Here is a 22,852-nt window from a genome sequence, read left to right on the forward strand (position 1 = left end):
TACCGCTGCTCTCGGCACACGTGTGCCGGAGCACGCTGTTAACTAGCGTACACATCGGGTAACTATGGAAACCGCTTTGCATAGTTACCCGATGTGTACCATGGTTACTAGCTTACCCCGGCTCCCTGCCCATTCAGATCGTTTGTCTCCCACTGTCAAACACGCCGATGCGTGCTGCACAGCAGGAGACCAACGAGCAAAAAATGAACCATCATTATTCAAGACTTATTGATTATATTATTATTCAATCTGCTAACCTACATACACATTCTAGACTACCCGATCTGTTAGATTCGGGCCACCTTCTAGTATAATATAAGTGGAAACTGGGTCAGCAATTGCAACTGGGTAAGCAATTGGCTAAAAGATAGGAAACAAAGAGTAGTCATAAATGGTACATTACACTGCAACAAGCATGAGAAACGCTACTTAAAGGGGAGGAGGAAATGAAAAAGTGTACACAGAAAGTGAAGTAATTAATAAAGTGAGAAAAAAATAACTAACCCATTTACGACCTAGGATTTAGCTATACGTCCTAGATCGTATCTGTCCCTTTAATGCGGGCGAGCACTCATTACTGCCCGCACATCTGCTGACCTGATCAGCAGACATGTGCAAGTTACATCCACCTGCACCTGTTAACCTCTTAGATCGCACGATATAACGCGCTTCGGCGAGCATCGCGCTGTTCCCCACCACCAACAGTGGCCCTGTGACACAATCGTGGGGCACAAATTTGTTGCCATGACAGCGTGGGATCAGATCATGACCCCCGATAACGATCACTAAGCCCCAGATCCTGAAAAACATGTTTGTTTGGCATCTATAAACTTGTACTAACCTGGGGAATCATAATGCCAGATTAGTTTTATCACATAGTGAACATCGTAAATAAATTAAGAAAAAAAAACAAAACCAATAGTGGAATTGCACTTGTATAGTGGAATCTTTTTCCTGGTTTCCAGTGCAATATGGGGCAGAATGAATGGTGTCATTCAAAAGTACAACTCGTCCCGCAAAAAAAACAAACCCTCATATGGCTATATTGACTGAAAAGTAAAAAAATGAAATAAAAAATAAAAGAAAAAAGCAGCTGAGTCTTGGAAGGGGAGTAGGAGAAAGAAAAATTGCCAGGTGATAAGGGGGGGGGGAAGCGAAAGAAGTAAAGAAGAGAATTAAAGTGTGATCAAGTAGATTGAGATGTAGAATATGATTGGCATCTTTTTATGTTAAGAATTGGGAAAGGTAATAAGTGGAAAAGTAATTAGAAAAAGATGGATAAAAACTGATGGAGATAAAAGAAAATTAATTAAAGAGAGATTTGAACTTGTCTTGAAGTGGGACTGATTTTACCCAAGATAGAAAATTCATGTGTGTGGCTATATGAGAACCCAGAGTGAAGTGAAGAAGAAATAATACGAATATAGAGAAATGTATATAGCTTATGGTAAAAAAAAAAAAAAAAAAGTTGAGCGATTGGTTTAGTGTCTAAAGGAGTGGACAACACAGTAATTGAAATAAACCACGAGAAACTGTAGCAAGAGAAGAAGGATCAAGATTAGAGTTGGGCGGACTTCTAATAATCCGGGTGTGGCGGATCAGTCGCGGGTTTGAAAATAAGTCCGGATCCGGAATATGGAGAGAGAGCGCGAGCGAGAGAAAAAAAAAATTAATCCCGGATCGTGCAGCCGGATACCCGCGTCCGGGTCGGACCCGGATCGGACGCTGAAACCGCGCGGATCCGGATTTTTACAGTTCGGATCCGGTCAACACTAATCAAGATTGACCAAGAAAAGAAGGGCAAAAAGTGTCAAGAAAGAAAAAAAAAAAACCTCAAACTAAATTTGATAAAAATTTTAATGAATTAGTTAAACACCAATGTGGAAAGTAATCAGAGAATGTGAAAAAGCGGTTTGGGCAGATATGTGGGATATTGGGAAAAGAAAGTGTAGTGGAGATTAGATCAAGAGAAAAATATATAGAGGGAAAAGTAGCTACAGAGATCAAAATGATGAAAAATGCGTGCAATGAAATACACACACAAGGAGTGCTATATTCAAAATTTATAAATGTTTTATTGATTACAAATTGTCTCTCCAGGAAAGGAGACAAACTCTAGCACAGTGCCACCTATTGGAAGTAGCGATCCTAAAAGTCAAATGTGGATTTTTTAACAATCCTTTGCATATGACCTAGGATATTTAAGCCAGATCAGAATCCCAATTTGCAGACACGGTGTTTCGGGGTGCTTGCCCCTCGTCAGTGCAAAGTATGGGGTGTCTGATTTGGCTCATGAGAAAGCTATGTGGGGACCACGGGGAACACTATTCTCCTTAAGGAGACATTGCAAGCCAGTCTGGCTGCAGGAAAGTAAGGGGACTTATAGCTGCCACGCCCCTCTAAGAAATATTCAAATTGCCTCTCCAGGAAATTACAAGAAATTCACAAACAAAATAACATTTAAAAACATCACGTTACAAAAAATGATTATTTTAGGGGACTCCTAAAGAGGGGGAGAGTAACCATGTGTCCAGTACTGGATGTGAAGCCTTCCCCACTCTGCTGAAAAAGCCGCCTACGCGATACGCGTGTGCAGGACGGGTCGGTACGCTACCATTGTGCCCAGTTACTTGGACTTTTGACTGTCTTTTTCTATGGGTGTCGTTACATGCAGGGTATTTAACCCTTCACTATTGATTACATTTACTCTCAATGAATCGCTCATAGAATACTATTTTTGTGCTGGATATAGCTATATACCAATACTTTATATTGAAGCACTATATATATAGAAGACTGTCTATTTCGTTAACCATCTTCACATCCAGTACTGGACACATGGTTACTCTCCCCCTCTTTAGGAGTCCCCTAAAATAATCATTTTTTGTAACATGATGAGGTTTTTAAATGTTATTTTGTTCATGATTTTTTTGTAATCAATAAAACATTTATACATTTTGAATATAGCACTCCTTGTGTTTATCACGCATTTTTCATAATTGTACTAATGGAGTTTATTCTGAATCACCCTATCCATTATATAGAGAGGGAATAATTGATAAATAGATATGACCTTCCTAAATATCTCCCATGTCTTAAACCTGTGTTTTTTTTGTATAGAGATCAAAATGAGGCTCACGGTTGAATTTCATGCCAAACCAAAAATAGGAATTTACTGTCATTAACCAGTTTTGCGACTTTTTGAGAAAAACATTGTAACATTGAGTAATCTTTTACAACATTTTTTTCAAAATGTTGTAAAAGATTAAACTTTTTGAAAAGCATACCTAAAACTACACCGGGGTTGGGTGACTGGTGAAGAGTTGCAGCAAATTTTGCGACTTTTCAAAAAGGTGCAATTGATGTGTGCCGCTCCTGTGCAAGCAGCAGAGCTACTTGGATCCGGGTGCTCGAGGGTCTCCGAACCCGGGTCGTACGGCCTCTCGAAATAAAGGGGGGTATATTTACAAGGGAGGTTAGAAGTTTGTGACGCCACCCGTGGTATATGGTAATTTAGGAGTACCACCGCTGCTATTGGGAGTACCCGGGGTTGATGGAGTGGGGCAGCCAGGTGTTGTGACCCTCCACGGGTAGGGGGGGGGGGAATACCCTGGGGCTCGGTGATGGTGGGGGAGTGCCGTTGGGTGCAATGGGGTCACTTGCATATTCACTCAGTCCATTAAGCTGACACCGACAACTGGATAAACCAAAGTTCTGGATACCGCTGCCGCTGAGGGGAGCTTAGTTCAGGTCCCGTCCCCGATGGTGTTGCCTGGTGATCCGTGACCTGCCTCCTGGCACTCAGTTAACTTTCTTTGGTGGTCCCGGTAGTATAGAACTTGCCGGGTCCTGCTCCCCACTATGGCTAAGTGTGGGAGCTTGCTCTCAGGGTTCACGCTTGAGATTTTCTGGACAGTTTTGAGTAAAAAGTCCTATCCCCCTCGTTGCGCTTGTACCCAGATTCTGGAGCGAGTGGGAACAGCTCCAGCAGACTCTGTTCTCCTCGGGTAAATTGTCAGGTTGCCTGAAGCTAGTCCCTGACCTAGGGTCCACATACCCAGTCATGCCCTGGTCCCAGCCCGGTGATTGTGAAAGGCCGTTGGCTGTCGTCCTCGACAGATCCGTGCCCCTTGCCACGATCCCCTGCGACCGGGGGTCCAGCTCCTCTAGACCCAGACCACCGTCTGCTACCTAGACTGTTTTCCTAGGAGCCCTGCTCCTGACCTCCTCTCCCTTCCACTCTCTACACACTTCTCTCAACTGACACCCCTGACCTCCCTTCTCCAACCCCCCAGGTGGGCGACTCTATTCCACTCAAGCCGTTCACTGGTGTGTTTGGTGGGTGTGGTGAAGGGTGTAGCTAGGGTTTTGATTAGCTGATGTAGGCAACACCATGTAGTTAGGGACCCAAAACCAAGAGGGAGGTGGATACTGCACGGGAGGGCAGATTGTGCAATACCCTGTGACGACCTGATAGTCCAGGGGCGTCACAGATGAATCAGCCGAAAACATCTGGATTTGTTAGACTCTGCCCACAAAGTGGGAAAACAGTGAAAAAAGCAAACGAAAAAAAGACAAAAACAGACAAGCACATATAAAATAGACTTAAAAAAAGGTGCCGATAGAATAAATTGGGTGCATACAAAGAAAACAAATGGAGGAATGTTTGTGTCTTTATATGCAAACGATATGCTTCTACATGTAGGGGACATACCGTAGCTAGATCTATTAGTCCCCTTATGGCAACCATTAGTGATTTCAGAAAAAGATCTGGTTTAAATAGAAATTAGGACAAATGCGTGATTATACCTGTGTAACCACAAGCGCATACTGTTGCACTTGAGGATGTGCAGCTGCAAATTGTGGACAATTTTGAATACATTAGTTTTGATTTCTCCTAGAGCAATGGATTATGTACCTAATCTGCAACCACAGCTGCACGTCATTGCATGGTGTAAGTTACCGCTCGTCCTCACAAAAAAACAGTAATTTTATTAAAATGATCATGATGCTTACATTTTTAAACATTTGCCACAATTCCCCAATCTGATTTCTTCTGGAACAATTAATAAAATACAGGGAATTTTTAGAGCCCTAATATGGGTGGAGAATCATACTTTGTTCACTCCTCTCTGGGGTAACCCAGATATGTTAGACATTTTCAGATTGGAAAGTTTATTTCCATGAAAGAGAAGGGGGATTTTGTATCTTAAACAATAGGGAAAATCTTTAAAACCTATGTTGAGCTTAAAGGGGTGGTCTAAAGCTAACAATTTTAATCCGAAATATGTGTAATGTAATAATCTAATCATGTTTAATGTACTTCAGTTAAAAAATCCCTACCTATCCCTTTTTTTCCTACTTCCGTTTTCATGCCAGTTTAAGAATCTTCAATGTATGCTGGGATATTCAAACAGGACATCATCGGGGGGGCAAAGGCTGAGGTCATTGGAGCAACTTTGGTTCATCAATGGCATCAGTTTCAGGGGCTGGGCTAGTCCCAGTTCTATTGCGCGTGCATCAGTTGTCAATTCCTTGTCCACTCAAATGAGAAGTGTCGAGCCAGCAAGTGAGGGCGTATTCAGTACGCAGTCAGGAAGAGCCGAGACTAGCACCGTCCTTGAACCATGACTTTGATTTTTGTAAATTTTTGCTTTCTATGTGTATGGGCTATTCATATATCAGATATGGTTAAACCTATTCTGTGTCATATATGGAAGAGAGGACTGATAGGATACAATTGCGTTTTTATTTTTTTTAGGTGTGGGGGGGTAACATAACAAAACAAAAATAAAAAGGGGATTTCCCAAATTTGCAAGTTATTCCCCATCAATAGGTTAGGGAATAACATGCAGATTGCTGGGTATCTGACCACTGGGACTTCTAGTGATCTCAACATCAGTGCCCAGTCTTAGGTTGTAGAGGGGCACCTCTTCTCCATCTCATTGTGTACAAACTGATAAAGTTGAATATAGCTCACAACTATTTTTTGTAGTGATTTTTGAGATTTTGGAGAATCCCTTTAACTATGTAATCTCAACAGGGTTACTTAGCCTTGTGTGTCAGAGGTTTGCTCTCCCCATTACCCAGACGAAAATGTAATTTGAATGGGTTTTGTGTATCCCTACATTAACTCTGCACAAGGGCATATTTCATATGACAAGGTGCTGTACAGATAGAACAACATGCTCTAAAAGCTTTTTAATGAAAAAAAATGGTCTTGAGAAACAGCATATACATGAAAGTCCACTCTTTTCCAATGGATTTCAATTATTGAACCTTATTGGATTCTGACTGGAGGTTACAATCAACACCTGCATTTTTAGGATCCTTAAGGAGCAACATATCTAAATAGAAGCATTTGAGGTCACAGTATAAAAATTTTATTGAGAATAATTTGCAGACAATCTTATTAAGGTAAGAAATCTGCCTCACTGCACGCTCTCTAAAGCTGTCTTGTGCCAGCACAAACCCGACTAGTCCAACATCTGTATGGCACCATGATTTGTTTTAACACCAGACAAGCACTAAGTGGGGCTTCAATAGAAGCAATTTCTCTCCACAGTTATTGAACTGTTTTACTGCAGGTGTAGCACCAAAAATCCTCTTGGAGGATGCTACTATGGTGTCACTGAAGAAAGGTTTAAAGGAGATACTCTTCTTGTAGGGGTGTTGCTGGCAGAAACGGACTGTGGGAATAAAAATGGAGCGTTGGTTGGCAGGTCGGCAGAGGGACTTTCATTCTGGTTACGTAGCTGCAGAATCTGGCGCAAAAGTGCTTTGCCTTCTTCTCTGGTCTGAAACAGTAAAATTACATTTAAACACTACAACAACACAACAGTCGTACATACATATTAGTGATATTTTATTTAGCCGAGATTATATCTAGTCGTGCTCCTCAAATAGATTTAATAAATTAGAATCTGAGATTCTTTCATAATTCCTAGAATAGTCATCAGGAATCTTCCTTCTCCCACCCCCCAAAATGAAACATTTTAAAATAGTTTTACGCCAAACGCACTGATGGCTTCAATTACTAAACAGAAGTCAGTCGGGCTAGAGAAGGAAGAATTTTTGTCAACTAATTAAATACAATTAGTCACTACTGTCAACAAGGTAAATCTAAATTCACATTAGTTTTCTTACAGTCCATGTTTGGACCATGATATTTGGTCTTCCTGGATCACGTGGAACAAACTAACATTCTTTGATATAGTTATGATGCTGGGTATCTGTAGGTCATGAGACCCACAGTATAATCAAGGAACGCTGTCCTGGAATAAGCTGAAAAAAATAGTGAGACTGAACACTTGGCCTAAGGGTATGTGCCCACGATCCGGACATGCTGAGTCCTGGACACAGCATGTCCTCAACTGTGAGGCCGCGAGTGCTCTACACAGCAGACTGCAGCTGCCAGTGCCACAATAAGGGTTCGGGGTGCTGCGGACTTTCTCTCTGTTCGCCCCGCAGAGAACACTGTCGATTCCGCAGCAATAAATTGACATGCTGCAGTTCAGGAAGCCGCATCGCAGGTCAATTTACGCTATGGGAAAAACAAGCACAGTGGGCATGGGATTTCTAGAAATCCCATGCCCACTGTGCTTGTACCTTACAACGGTATGTTTTGGATACAGCGAAAACATGATGCGTCTAAAACTATGGGTGCACTAGGCGCTTTTCGCTGCAATTGTGTGTGTTTTTCGGGTGCATTTTTGAGCATTTTTGGGCTCAAAACTGCATGACTTTGTATCCCCAGCAAATCTATGACTTTTTATTTTTGCTGCCCGAACACAACTTTTTTTTTTTAGCTGTGTTTTTGAGCAAAAAAAAGACATGTCAATTCTTTCCTGAGTCTTACTGCGTTTTTCCCCCATTCAATGCATTGGAAAAACGCAGACAAACGCAGCCAAAAACGCACCGAAATGCAGTAAAAACGCATACGTTTTTTCCAATGCGTTTTTGCCGTGGGTGTGTTTGTGCGGCCAAAAACGCAGTGTCAAAAAAACCCGCTGTATGCGCGCATAGCCTTAAATGCTGTGAACCCTGTTTGTGGGCACGAACCCTTATCTATTAGTCTGTAATGGCACACTCACAGCAGCAAAGTCAGATTTATTGGTTTAGATTTTTTTTTTTATAGATTTCCCCCACTTTTCAGCAAACACACAAATACATTTTCCAGGACAGTAGATTTGCCTCCAAACCCACTAATCAAAACAGAATTCCCCATAATGGCAGACAAAGCGATTAGTGTAGCTCAAAAGGGAGATGAAAGCAAGGAGATATCAAACTCTATATAGTAAAAACAAGACTAACCCCCTAAAAATAATTCTATTTATTTCCTTGTCCAACAATTTTATTTTTTTTTTAAAGCAGGAAATGTTAAAAAAATAATTAAAATGTGGTATAAATCACTGCCTCTATTCCTGATCACTCCCATTTCTTCAGCGCTCTATTGGGAGACCCAGACGATTGGGGTATAGCTACTGCCCTCTGGAGGCCACACAAAGCACTACATTAAAAGTGCAAGGCCCCTCCCCCTCTGGCTATACCCCCCCCGTGGTATCACGGGTTCTCCAGTTTTAGCTTTGTGTGCGAAGGAGGTCAGACATTCCATGCATAGCTCCACAGATTTTAGTCAGCAGTAGCTGCTGACTATTTCGGATGGAAGAAAAGAGGACACATATAGTGTCCCCAGCATGCTCCCTTCTCACCCCTGGATGGTGTTGTAAGGTTGAGGTACCTATTGCTGGTACAGGGCTGGAGCCTGACATGCTGTTTTCCTTCCACATCCCCTGGTAGGGCTCTGTGGAAGTGGGATCCTGCCGGCCTCTCAGCTCTGACGCCGGGCTCCATCCACAGACCCATTAGAACCTGATGGAGACGGAGCAGGAGTACGATCAGGGACAGGCCCTGCATCATACAGGTACTCTGTGTCCCCGGCAGGCACAGACACACTCCGGGCTGGCTGGGTGTTGTAGTGCGCCGGGGACCGCAACGTTGGAGCTAGTGTCCCTACAGATTACTGGGGGATTGTTTGTGTATGGGAACGCAGCGCCGACCCCCTCTGGACCGGGCGGCGCTGCTGTGACTTGTGGTGCGCCGGGGATCCGCCGTCCGCGCTTTTACGGCGGCGGCGGTTATAAATTGAGTCCCCGGCTTTTTGGGCCTAGGACGCCGGCAGCTCCGATTCGTTCCCGCCCCCACCCTGTCATTCAGGGTAGGGGAGAGACGCTGTTCGCTAGCAGCGACGAGGGCTGGAGCCTGATTTACATGCTCCAGCCCTCACACTAGGCACAGAGGGAAGCAGGCTTCCCGCTCTTGGCCAGGAACGCCCAGGGCCCGCCCCCCTTCTCTCTCAGGATGCCGGCAGCCATTACATGCAGTCTGGCTGGAGGAAGGACGCAAGGCTCTGGGAGACCTGGACTAGGGGCTATCTGGCGACCACACACCCGCTTTTTAAGCGGGCGGTAAGCGTTTTTTCTGTGCTGGTCCCTCTAGTGCCTCACGGTGTATCGGTGTACTGTGTAGGATATAGAGATATTGTATTTCTTGCACTGTAAGGTCGCTTCTGGCTGCATCTCCCAGATCACTCTGTGGAAGCAACAACATGCCATCCTCAAAACGCAAGGCTGCCAAGGCTAGGGCTGTGTATACTGCGTGTGCTGCATGTGGGGCTAATCTACCAGCAGGCTCCGATGACCCCCATTGTGTGCAATGCTCCGACCCGGTGCTGCTTCGCCAGCCGGAGTCAGGAGGGAGAGTGACCCAGGCTGAGACGCCTGTAAGTCCTGCCCCGGTGACAGGGACAGACTTTGCAGTTTTTGCTGATAATATGTCTGTCTCTATGGCAAAAATACTTGAAACCTTGCAATCTATGCATGGGGCTCAGTCTTTGGGCACGGCGAGGCCTCTGTCCTCAGGTCCCCCTCACTTGGAATTAATCCAGCCCACAGGGGAGTCCCCGGCTTCACAGGCCGAGGATTATGAGTCAGATGATAGCCCCAGCCACCCTAAGCGAGCTCGCTGGGAAAGACCCTCGACGTCATCACACTGCTCAGGGTCTCAGCGCAATCAGTCTCCCTGTGATGTGTCTGATGAGAGTGATCAGGAATCCATTCCTGGAACCCCTCTCAACCTGGATACCCCTGATGGGGATGCCATGGTAAACGACCTTATCTCAGCCATCAATAGGCTGTTGGATATTTCTCCCCCAGCCCCTTCAGCAGAAGAGGCGGCTGCGGAGCAGGAGAAGTTTCGTTTCCTTTATCCCAAGCGTAAATTGAGTGCTTTGTTGGATCACGCTGACTTCAGAGAATCAATCCAGAAGCACGACGCTCACCCAGAAAGGCGTTTCTCTAAACGATCTAAAGATACGCGTTTCCCTTTCCCCCCTGAGGTGGTCAAGCGCTGGACACAGTGTCCAAAGGTAGACCCCCCGATTTCCAAACTCGCAGCTAGGTCCATAGTTGCAGTGGAGGATGGCGCTTCACTTAAAGATGCCAATGACAGACAGATGGACCTTTGGTTAAAATCTGTCTATGAAGCTATCGGCGCGTCGTTTGCTCCGGCATTCGCAGCCGTATGGGCACTCCAGGCTATTTCAGCTGGCTTAGCAAAAGTGGATGCTATCATACATCCAGCAGTGCCGCAAGTGGCGCACCTTACCACGCAGATGTCGGCGTTTGCGTCTTACACTATCAATGCGGTCCTAGAATCTACCAGTCGCACCTCAATGGCGTCCGCCAATTCGGTAGTTTTGCGCAGAGCCTTGTGGTTAAAGGACTGGAAAGCAGATGCTGGTTCCAAAAATGTTTAACCAGTTTGCCTTTATCTAGAGATAGACTGTTTGGCGAGCCATTGGCTGATATCATTAAGCAGTCTAAGGGTAAAGACTCCTCTTTACCACAACCCAGAACAACCAAACCTCAGCAGAAAAAGTGGCAGCAGAGGTTTCAGTCCTTTCGAGGTTCGGGCAAGACACCATTTACCTCGTACAAAGGGACTCAGAGGACGCAAAGAAACTCAGATTCGTGGCGGGCTCACACGCGCCCCAAGAAAGCAAATGGAGGTACCGCTTCCAAAGCGGCTACCTCATGACTTCCAGCCCCCTCCCTCCGCATCGCCGGTCGGGGGCAGGCTCTCCCGCTTTTCCGGCATTTGGATGTCACAGGTCAAAGACCGGTGGGTGACGGACATTTTGTCTCGCGGGTACAGAATCGAGTTCAATTCTCGTCCTCCAGCTCGGTTCTTCAGAACCTCCCCACATCCAGACCGAGCAGATGCTCTGCTGCAGGCGGTGGGCTCCCTAAGAGCGGAAGGAGTGGTGATCCCAGTCCCTCCTCAGGAACAAGGGCAAGGGTTTTACTCCAATCTCTTTGTGGTTCCAAAAAAGGACGGCTCGTTCCGTCCTGTTCTGGACCTAAAACGGCTCAACAAACATGTGCACGCCAGGAAGTTCCGGATGGAAACCCTGCGTTCTGTCATTGCCTCAATGTCCAGAGGAGACTTCCTTGCCTCAATAGACATCAAAGATGCTTATCTCCACGTGCCAATTGCTACAGAACATCAACGTTTTCTACGTTTTGTGATAGGAGACGACCATTTTCAGTTCGTAGCTCTGCCATTTGGTCTGGCGACAGCCCCACGGGTCTTCACCAAGGTCATGGCGGCGGTGGTAGCAGTCTTGCACTCTCAGGGACACTCGGTGATCCCTTACCTAGACGATTTATTGGTCAAAGCTCCCTCTCAAGAGGCATGTCAGCACAGCCTGAATGCTACGCTGGAGACCCTACAGTCTTTCGGGTGGATCATCAACTTTCCAAAGTCGATCCTATCACCGACTCAATCACTAACGTATCTTGGCATGGAGTTTCATACTCTAGCAGCGATAGTGAAGCTTCCGCTGAACAAGCAGCGGTCCCTACAGACAGGGGTGCAATCTCTTCTGCAGGGCCAGTTGCATCCCTTGCGGCGCCTCATGCATTTCCTAGGGAAGATGGTGGCAGCCATGGAAGCAGTTCCCTTTGCGCAGTTTCATCTGCGCCCACTTCAATGGGACATTCTCCGCCAATGGGACGGGAAGTCAACGTCCCTGGACAGGAAAGTCTCGCTTTCCCAGATGGCCAAGGACTCCCTACAATGGTGGCTCCTTCCCACCTCATTGTCTCAGGGAAGATCCTTCCTGCCCCCATCCTGGGCAGTAGTCACGACAGATGCGAGTCTGTCAGGGTGGGGAGCAGTGTTTCTCCACCACAGGGCTCAGGGGACGTGGACTCCGCAGGAGTCCATCCTTCAGATCAATGTTCTGGAGATCAGAGCAGTGTATCTTGCTCTACTGGCCTTCCAACAGTGGCTGGAAGGAAAGCAGATCCGAATCCAATCGGACAACTCCACAGCGGTGGCATACATCAACCACCAAGGAGGGACGCGCAGTCGGCAAGCCTTCCAAGAAGTCCGGCGCATTCTAATGTGGGTGGAGGACAGAGCATCCACCATATCCGCGGTTCACATCCCAGGCGTAGAAAACTGGGAAGCAGACTTCCTCAGTCGCCAGGGCATGGACGCAGGGGAATGGTCCCTTCACCCGGACGTGTTTCAGGAAATCTGTCGCCGCTGGGGAGTGCCGGACGTCGACCTAATGGCATCCCGGCACAACAACAAGGTCCCGGCATTCATGGCGAGGTCGCGCGATCAAAGAGCTCTGGCGGCAGACGCCTTGGTTCAAGATTGGTCGCAGTTTCAGCTCCCATACGTGTTTCCGCCTCTGGCGCTCTTGCCCAGAGTGCTACGCAAGATCAGATCCGAGTGCAGCCGCATCATACTCGTCGCTCCAGACTGGCCGAGGAGGTCGTGGTATCCGGATCTGTGGCATCTCACGATCGGTCGACCGTGGTCACTGCCAGACCGACCAGACTTACTGTCACAAGGGCCGTTTTTCCATCAGAATTCTGCGGCCCTGAACCTGACTGTGTGGCCATTGAGTCCTGGATCCTAGCATCTGCAGGATTATCTCAAGGAGTCGTTGCCACAATGAGACAAGCTAGAAAGTCGAATTCGGCTAAGATCTACCACAGAACGTGGAAGATTTTCTTATCCTGGTGCTCTGCTCAGGGAGTGTCTCCCTGGCCATTTGCATTGCCCAAGTTTCTTTCCTTCCTGCAATCGGGGTTAGAAAAGGGCTTGTCGCTCAGCTCCCTTAAAGGGCAAGTTTCGGCACTATCCGTGTTTTTTCAGAAGCGTCTAGCACGTCTTTCTAAGGTGCGCACGTTCCTGCAGGGGGTCTGTCATATTGTGCCCCCGTACAAGCGGCCGTTAGATCCATGGGATCTGAACAGGGTACTAGTTGCTCTCCAGAAGCCGCCCTTCGAGCCTCTGAAGGAAGTTTCCTTTTCTAGGCTGTCACAGAAAGTGGCGTTTCTTGTTGCGATCACATCGCTTCGGCGAGTGTCTGAGCTGGCAGCTCTGTCATCCAAGGCTCCTTTCCTGGTGTTCCACCAGGACAAGGTAGTGCTGCGCCCTATTCCGGAGTTTCTCCCTAAGGTCGTATCCTCTTTTCATCTTAATCAGGATATATCCTTGCCTTCTTTTTGTCCTCATCCGGTTCACCGGTATGAAAAGGACTTACGTTTGCTAGATCTGGTGAGAGCACTCAGAATCTACATTTCCCGCACGGCGCCCATGCGCCGTGCCGATGCACTTTTTGTCCTTGTCGCTGGTCCGCGCAAGGGATTGCAGGCTTCTAAAGCCACCCTGGCTCGATGGATCAAAGAACCAATTCTAGAGGCCTACCGTTCTGCGGGGCTTCCGGTTCCTTCAGGGCTAAAAGCCCACTCAACCAGAGCCGTGGGTGCGTCCTGGGCATTACGTCACCAGGCTTCGGCTCAACAGGTGTGCCAGGCAGCTACCTGGTCCAGTCTGCACACTTTCACCAAGCATTATCAGGTGCATACCTATGCTTCGGCGGATGCCAGCTTAGGTAGAAGAGTCCTGCAGGCGGCAGTGACACCCCCGTAGGGGAGGGCTGTTTTGCAGCTCTAACATGAGGTATTTCTTTACCCACCCAGGGACAGCTTTTGGACGTCCCAATCGTCTGGGTCTCCCAATAGAGCGCTGAAGAAGAAGGGAATTTTGTTACTTACCGTAAATTCCTTTTCTTCTAGCTCTTATTGGGAGACCCAGCACCCGCCCTGTTGTCCTTCGGGATGTTTTTTTGTTGTTTGCGGGTACACATGTTGTTCATGTTGAACGGTTTTTCAGTTCTCCGATGTTATTCGGAGTTAATTTGTTTAAACCAGTTATTGGCTTCCTCCTTCTTGCTTTGGCACTAAAACTGGAGAACCCGTGATACCACGGGGGGGGTATAGCCAGAGGGGGAGGGGCCTTGCACTTTTAATGTAGTGCTTTGTGTGGCCTCCAGAGGGCAGTAGCTATACCCCAATCGTCTGGGTCTCCCAATAAGAGCTAGAAGAAAAGGAATTTACGGTAAGTAACAAAATTCCCTTCTTTATGGTGCGCCGATGGTCTTGTACATGAAGAATGGTGTCTTTCTTCAGGACCAGCATGTGACATGAGCTGAAGCACAAAAGATACAGTTCGTCACCTGACATACAACCACCTGGCATCTGATTGGTTGAGCATCCTACTATTTTATAACATTTTCTGCCTTTTGAAAAAAAGTGTTATTCGTAAGTTGGACAACGCTTTTATAATGAGGCTACATTCCTATGTTGAGTTGGTGTACAGTGGCTATTTCCATTGCAAGCACCAAGGTGCTTGGAAGTCCCCCTCATCACAAATCTTGTGACTACTTCTGTCAGTATAGTAAAAAATGAGCTCCCACTCTACTTCATTCCTTGGCAGTAGGTGCAACTGGCGCCCCCCATTTGCTCAGTAGGAACTGCAGGCCCATTTCTTACGGTAGTAGTCATTACAGCCACACCTCAGAGTTACACGAGGCCAGTGTGTCACATTCTCATAAAAGAAGCCGCATTAACAACATATTCCTGCCATTATTTAATTGCTGGACCATCTGCAAAAAGGAATGCATGTGTTTTTTTTACACCAAGGATGATAATTCCTAAAGAAAGACTGAAAATGTAATGATATACTTACATCATTAAAATTAAAACACTTCTGGGCGCACGCCGAGGCCTCATCCCACAGTTTACACTTGAAATAATACTGAGCCAGGTACCTAAACGCTGTGCTCACTTCTTGATGTTCCACTATCTCCTGGGAAGAAAACGATGTAAACTGCTGTGAGATGATCCACACAAGACAGCTAAGGACGGACTGTAATGTTTACACTTACTCCACAAGAGTATATATCCTGGATATATTTAATGTAGCACTGTGCGGCCTGTTCAGACTCATTCAGCTGTTCGTGAAGTCTTCAAGAAAAAGAAAAAACAAAACACATAAATAGCAGATACAAATCACCATAACTAGGACTTTAATAATCAGGTCATGATCAATTATGTGGTGTGTGTGTGTCCAGATTTAAAAAGAAGGGAATTTTGTTTACTTACCGTAAATTCCTTTTCTTCTAGCTCCTATTGGGAGACCCAGACAATTGGGTGTATAGCTTCTGCCTCCGGAGGCCACACAAAGTATTACACTTTAAAAAGTGTAACCCCTCCCCTCTGCCTATACACCCTCCCGTGCATCACGGGCTCCTCAGTTTTGGTGCAAAAGCAGGAAGGAGGAAACCTATAAATTGGTCTAAGGTAAATTCAATCCGAAGGATGTTCGGAGAACTGAAAACCATGAACCAAAAGAACAATTCAACATGAACAACATGTGTACACAAAAGAACAACCAGCCCGAAGGGAACAGGGGCGGGTGCTGGGTCTCCCAATAGGAGCTAGAAGAAAAGGAATTTACGGTAAGTAAACAAAATTCCCTTCTTTGTCGCTCCATTGGGAGACACAGACAATTGGGACGTCCAAAAGCAGTCCCTGGGTGGGTAAAGAATACCTCGATAAAAAGAGCCGACACGACTCCCTCTTACAGGTGGGCAACCGCCGCCTGAAGGACTCGCCTACCTAGACTGGCGTCTGCCGAAGCATAGGTATGCACCTGATAGTGTTTCGTGAAAGTGTGCAGGCTAGACCAGGTAGCTGCCTGACACCTGCTGAGCCGTAGCCCGGTGCCGCAATGCCCAGGACGCACCCACGGCTCTGGTAGAATGGGCTTTCAGCCCCGAGGGAAGCGGAAGCCCCGCAGAACGGTAAGCTTCAAGAATCGGTTCCTTGATCCACCGAGCCAAGGTTGACTTGGAAGCCTGCGATCCCTTACGCCGGCCAGCGACAAGGACAAAGAGCGCATCTGAACGGCGCAGGGGCGCCGTGCGAGACACGTAGAACCGGAGTGCTCTCACTAGATCTAATGAGTGCAAATCCTTTTCACATTGGTGAATTGGATTAGGGCAAAATGAAGGCAAGGAGATATCCTGATTGAGATGAAACGGAGATACCACCTTAGGGAGAAATTCCGGGACAGGACGCAGAACCACCTTATCCTGGTGAAAAACTAGGAAGGGGGCTTTGCATGACAGCGCTGCAAGCTCAGACACTCTTCGGAGTGATGTAACTGCCACTAGAAATGCCACCTTTTGCGAAAGACGTGATAAAGAGACATCCCGCAGCGGCTCGAAAGGTGGTTTCTGAAGAGCCGTTAGCACCCTGTTAAGGTCCCAGGGTTCCAGCGGGCGCTTGTAAGGTGGGACTATGTGGCAAACTCCCTGCAGGAACGTGCGGACCTGCGGAAGCCTGGCCAGACGCTTTTGAAAAAATACTGAGAGCGCCGATACTTGTCCCTTGAGAGAGCCCAGTCACAAACCCTTGTCCATTCCGGATTGAAGGAATGAAAGAAAAATGGGTAAGGCAAAAGGCCAGGGAGCAAAACCATTATCAGAGCACCAGGACAAGAAGATTCGCCAAGACCTGTAATAGATCTTGGCGGACGTTGGTTTCCTGGCTTGTCTCATAGTGGCAATGACATCCTGAGATAACCCTGAAGACGCTAGGAGCCAGGACTCAATGGCCACACAGTCAGGTTGAGGGCCGCAGAATTCAGATGGAAAAACGGCCCTTGTGACAGCAAGTCTGGGCGGTCTGGAAGCGCCCACGGCTGACCCACCGTGAGATGCCACAGATCCGGGTACCACGACCGCCTCGGCCAATCTGGAGCGACGAGAATGGCGCAACGACAGTTGGACCTGATCTGGCGTAACACTCTGGGCAGCATCGCCAGGGGAGGAAATACATAAGGCAGTCGAAACTGCGACCAATCCTGAACTAATGCGTCCGCCGCCAGAGCTCTGTGATCTTGAGACCGTGACATGAATGCCGGGACTTTGTTGTTGTGCCGTGACGCCATGAGATCGACGTCCGGCGTTCCCCAGCGGCAACAGATCTCTCGAAACACGTCTGGGTGAAGAGACCATTCCCCCGCGTCCATGCCCTGACGACTGAGAAAATCTGCTTCCCAGTTTTCTACGCCCGGGATGTGAACTGCGGAGATCGTGGAGGCTGTGGCTTCCACCCACTGCAGAATCCGCCGGACTTCCTGGAAGGCATGACGACTGCGCGTGCCGCCCTGGTGGTTGATGTATGCGACGGCAGTGGCGTTGTCCGACTATATACGGATCTGTCTGCCCTCCAGCCACCGCTGGAAGGCCAATAGGGCTAGATACACTGCCCTTATCTCCAAAACATTGATCTGAAGGGAAGACTCCATCGGAGTCCAGGTACCCTGAGCCCTGTGGTGGAGGAAAACCGCTCTCCACCCTGACAGGCTCACGTCCGTGGTGACCACAGCCCAGGTTGGGGGCAGGAAGGATTTTCCCTGTGATAGAGAATTGGGAAGAAGCCACCACTGAAGAGACGTCTTGGTTGCAAGGGAAAGAGAGACGTTCCTGTCGAGGGAAGTCGATCTCCTGTCCTATTTGCGGAGAATGTCCCATTGGAGTGGGCGCAGATGGAATTGCGCGAAGGGCACTGCCTCCATCGCTGCCACCATCTTCCCCAGGAAGTGCATGAGGCGCCTCAAGGGGTGTGACTGACCCCGAAGAAGAGATTGCACCCCTGCCTGCAGAGACAGCTGTTTGTCCAGCGGTAGCTTGACTACCGCTGATTGTGTATGAAACTCCATCCCGAGGTAAGTCAGTGACTGGGTCGGTGTCAACTTGGATTTTGGGAAGTTGATGATCCACCCGAACTGCTGGAGAGCCTCCAGAGCGATGGTAAGGCTGTGTTGACACGCCACCCGAGAAGGTGCCCTGACTAGGAGATCGTCTAAGTAGGGAATCACCGAGTGGCCCTGAGAGTGTAGGACCGCCACGACGGATGCCATGACTTTGGTGAAAACCCGTGGGGCTGTCGCCAGGCCGAAAGGCAATGCCACGAACTGAAGGTGTTCGTCCCCGATGGCGAAACGCAAGAAGCGTTGATGTTCGGGTGCGATCGGCACGTGGAGATAAGCATCCTTGATGTCGATCGATGCTAGGAAGTCTCCTTGTGACATCGATGCGATGACCGAGCAGAGAGATTCCATCCGAAACCGTCTGGTGCTCACATGTCTGTTGAGTAGTTTGAGGTCCAGAACGGGACGGAATGATCCGTCCTTCTTTGGCACCACGAACAAGTTGGAGTAAAAGCCGCGACTAAGTTCCTGAGGGGGAACGGGAATCACGACTCCTTCTGCCTTCAGAGCGTCCACTGCCTGAAAAAGTGCGTCGGCCCGAGCGGGGGGCGGAGAGGTTCTGAAGAAACGAGTCGGAGGACGAGAGCTGAACTCTATCCTGTAACCGTGAGACAGAATGTCTCTCACCCATTGGTCTTGAACATGTGGCCACCAGGCGTCGCAAAAGCGGGAGAGCCTGCCACCGACCGAGGATGCGGTTCGGGGATGCCGAGAGTCATGAGGAGGCCGCCTTGGAGGCAGTGCCTCCTGCGGCTTTTTGGGGTCGTGACTTAGACCGCCACGCAAAGGAGTTCCTCTGGCCTTTCTCCGGCCTGTTGGACGAAGAGGATTGGGACTTGGCGGAGGGACGAAAGGACCGAAACCTCGATTGTATTTTCCGTTGCTGAGGTCTCTTCGGTTTGGACTGGGGTAAGGAGGAGTCCTTTCCCTTGGATTCTTTAATAATCTCATCCAATCGTTCGCCAAACAAACAATCGGTCGCCAGCAAACGGCAAACCGGTTAAGAACCTCTTGGAAGCAGAGTCGGCCTTCCATTCTCGCAGCCACATGGCCCTGCGGACTGCCACTGAATTAGCGGATGCCACCGCTGTACAGCTAGCAGAGTCTAGGACTGCGTTCATGGCGTAGGAAGAAAATGCCGTCGCCTGAGAAGTCAAAGACGCCACCTGCGGAGCAGAAGTACGTGTGACCGCATTAATCTCAGCCAGACAAGCTGAAATAGCTTGGAGTGCCCACACGGCTGCAAAAGCCGGTGCAAAAGACGCGCCCGTGGCTTCAAAGATGGATTTCACCAGGAGCTCTATCTGCCTGTCAGTGGCATCTTTTAGCGATGAGCCATCTGTAACCGATACCACAGATCTAGCTGCCAATCTAGAGACTGGAGGATCCACCTTGGGACATTGAGCCTAACCCTTAACAACGTCAGAGGGGAAGGGGTAACGTGTGTCAGTAAGGCGCTTAGTAAAGCGCTTGTCCGGAACCGCTCTGGGTTTCTGGACAGCATCTCTGAAGTTAGAGTGATCGAAAAACGCACTCCGTGTACGTTTGGGGAACCGAAACTGGTGTTTCTCCTGCTGAGAAGCCGACTCCTCTGTAGGTGGAGGCGGGGGAGAGAGATCTAACACCTGGTTGATGGACAAGATAAGATCATTTACTAAGGCGTCCCCTTCAGGTGTATCAAGGTTGAGGGCGACGTCAGGGTCAGAGCCCTGAGCTGCTCCGTCCGCCTCGTCCTCCAGAGAGTCATCAAGGTGGGACCCCGAGCAGCGTGAAGAAGTCGGGGAAGATTCCCAGCGAGCCCGCTTAGCCGGTCTGGGACTGTGGTCCGTGCAGGAGTCCTCCACGTGAGGCCTAGGATCCCCCCCGGGAGCGTGCTGCGACGCGGACCGAGAGGTACCTGGAGGCGACGAACCAACAGGGCCCGGGGCCTGTGTAAGGGCCGGTCTGGACTGCAAGGCTTCTAGCAGCTTGGCAGACCATTTGTCCATAGACTGAGCCATGGATTGTGAAAGTGACTCAGAGTTTCTCAGCAAAAACTGCAAACTCTGTCCCTGCCGCCTGGACAGGGGGAGCAGGGTGGTCTACCTGAGCCGAGGGGCCCACTAGTGACCAAGGCTCCGGCTGAGCAAGCGAAACAGGGGTCGAGCATTGCTCACAGTGAGGGTAGGTGGAACCCGCAGGTAACATAGCCGCACAAGAGGTACAGGACGCAAAAAAACCCTGTGCCTTAGCGCCCTTGCTCCTTGTGGACGACATGCTGTTTGTCTCCTAGGAGAGTGATCACTGAGGGTATATGGGAAAGGGTATACAGCCCGGCCGAACAGAAATATATATATACAAAATACGTATCTATTCCGGCACCCTAGGGGGATCAGCACCGGGTGACCGGTGTGGCTTACCGACCGCTAAAAAGCGGAGTGTGTGTCCTCCAGATTCCCTGCCTTAGGTCTCCCAGAGCTGCAGAGCTCTTCCCTGATAATCCTCCACCGGCAGAATGCCAAAAAATGGCTGCCGGAGCTCTCAGGGGAGGAGTGGAGCCGTGGGCGGCGCTAGGAAAGTGCGGGAATCTGGGGTCCCCACAGTGATCAGTGAGGGGGGAGGAAACATACAGGATGCTCCGGCCCTCACATCCGACGTCAGGTCGGCCGTCTCGCCCTTCCCCCTGACAGACAGGCCCGGGGGCGGGAGTTTTGCTACTAGGCCGCGATGAAGCCGGGGACTAAATTTAAGACCGCGGCCGACAAGCAGGCGCGGTCGGCGCGGAGGTCCGCCGGTCTTCACAAATCAGCAGCTGCTGCAGCGTCCGGGAAAAAGGCGCTCCATGCACAGTCCCCATGGGAACACAGAGTACCTTATAGATGCAGGGCCCGGTCCCTGAGGATAAATAGACTCCTGTCCGGCAGATTCCCACAGGGGCTGCGGAGGGAGCCCCGGTCCCAGTAAATGGATGACCGGTCAGGATCCCACTTCTCCCAGAGCCGCTAAGGGATGGTGAAGGAGACGGCATGAGGCTCCGGCCTTTGTACCCGCAATGGGTACCTCAACCTTAACAGCACCGCCGACGTAGTGGGGTGAGAAGGGAACATGCCGGGGGCCCCGTGGGGGCCCGCTTTTCTTCCAACCGATATAACTAAAATGAGAATGCATGAGTGGATGTGTGCCTCCTTCCACACAAAGCATAAAACTGAGGAGCCCGTGATGCACGGGAGGGTGTATAGGCAGAGGGGAGGGGTTACACTTTTTAAAGTGTAATACTTTGTGTGGCCTCCGGAGGCAGAAGCTATACACCCAATTGTCTGGGTCTCCCAATGGAGCGACAAAGAAAATTGCATTGCATGATTTATCTTGTATTGCCCTGTGAAGGATTTTTTTTTGCTGTTTTTTCGGAGCAGAAACAATCCAAAATGTCCAATTAAAACCCATGTTTTTTTTTTTAAACCCATTTCTGCTTTGAAAACAGCAAAAACAAAAAAGAAAAAAAAAAGAAAAAACCTCAGTGGGAACACACCTAAGAGTATGGAACTGCTGTCACAATTCTGCTGGCTTCAGAGCTGACATCCCATACTATGCTTTTAGAGGTCATCTTTTAGGAGCATCTTCTGATCATTTGAAATCTGAGAAGATTTATACCAGACACTGATGTAGGAGAAACTAAAGACAGCCAGGTTTCTAAGATATTATGTTGTATAAATTCAACAGGGAGGTTTATTTTATCCAATGGGAAGAGAAAGAAAGACTGCAGCCATGTGTTAAGGACTGTTAAGGACAACATTATGAACTATTAGGAGTATATATGGAGATATCCATAAAGAACAGGATTTAAGATGGTGATTGAACTGTACCACACATATATCTCTTGGCATAAGACTCAGACAGACAGTCTTGTGACAAGTGAATCATGCTGACATTGCTTAATATAAATGAGGAACCAAGCACATTACAGTAAATTGTATATCACAGAATAAGCTGTTCTACTTTATCCAATAGGAGACGTGTTACGTATTCTTGGCACCTAGCCAATAAGTCCGGTTAAATATTTGTACAACTTCCGGAATAAAGCAGTCTTACTTTCCATTCATATCTGAGTACGTCTCTTGTGTGAGTGAAAAAGAGTGGTATGCATACTACCACGAGTGACTCATAATTTGGACTGCAGACAGTTTAAGAGGGATGCATGACTGAATGGCATCAACCTAAATTAAGGCTTTATCATTTGGCGCCCAACGAACCTTAGGACGGAGCTCTGGATGATGGACGGCCGTGATGACACCTTTATTCGAACGGAAACTGCACGAGAGGGGAGATGCGCACTCCAAATGCAGGTGAGAACATTTGTATAATCTCACCTTGCAAACCTCATGCGTGTACTTGCATTTCGAAAAGGGGGGTTGGGCTGTCCCAGTCTAGACACCTAATGACCGCCATCTCGCATGAGATAAGCCGTCCTAAGAGATCCCACACCAAGGTGGTCAGGTTCACCTTAAGCTGTCTGTATAAATGTAATTCTACATCACATGAAATGTAATGTGTTTTTTTTGTCTGCTCTAGGAGAAAGCAGAAGTTCTAAGTTTCATTTTTCTCTGAGTAAAAGGTAGAGGAATATGAGGAAGTTGTCATATACGCTGGATAGATAGATATATAGAGATAT

The 22,852-nt window shown here is 48.3% G+C and overlaps 1 protein-coding gene across 1 annotated transcript in view; it reads right to left on the minus strand.

Annotated features, from left to right (window-relative positions):
• Positions 1–6,367: 6,367 nt before the first annotated feature.
• The window catches only part of CDC23 (cell division cycle 23), an 83,535-nt gene continuing 67,050 nt past the window's right edge, over positions 6,368–22,852 (minus strand). The window contains exons 10-12 of the mRNA XM_075343429.1: positions 15,311–15,389; positions 15,112–15,231; positions 6,368–6,797 (exon numbers count right to left, since the gene is read on the minus strand). Coding sequence (XP_075199544.1) covers positions 6,621–6,797; positions 15,112–15,231; positions 15,311–15,389 — 376 coding nt within the window. The 3' untranslated portion in view covers positions 6,368–6,620. The remainder of the gene's footprint in view (positions 6,798–15,111; positions 15,232–15,310; positions 15,390–22,852) is intronic.

Source organism: Anomaloglossus baeobatrachus, chromosome 4 (genome assembly GCF_048569485.1).
Source record: "Anomaloglossus baeobatrachus isolate aAnoBae1 chromosome 4, aAnoBae1.hap1, whole genome shotgun sequence".
NCBI classification, from domain to species: domain Eukaryota; kingdom Metazoa; phylum Chordata; class Amphibia; order Anura; family Aromobatidae; genus Anomaloglossus; species Anomaloglossus baeobatrachus.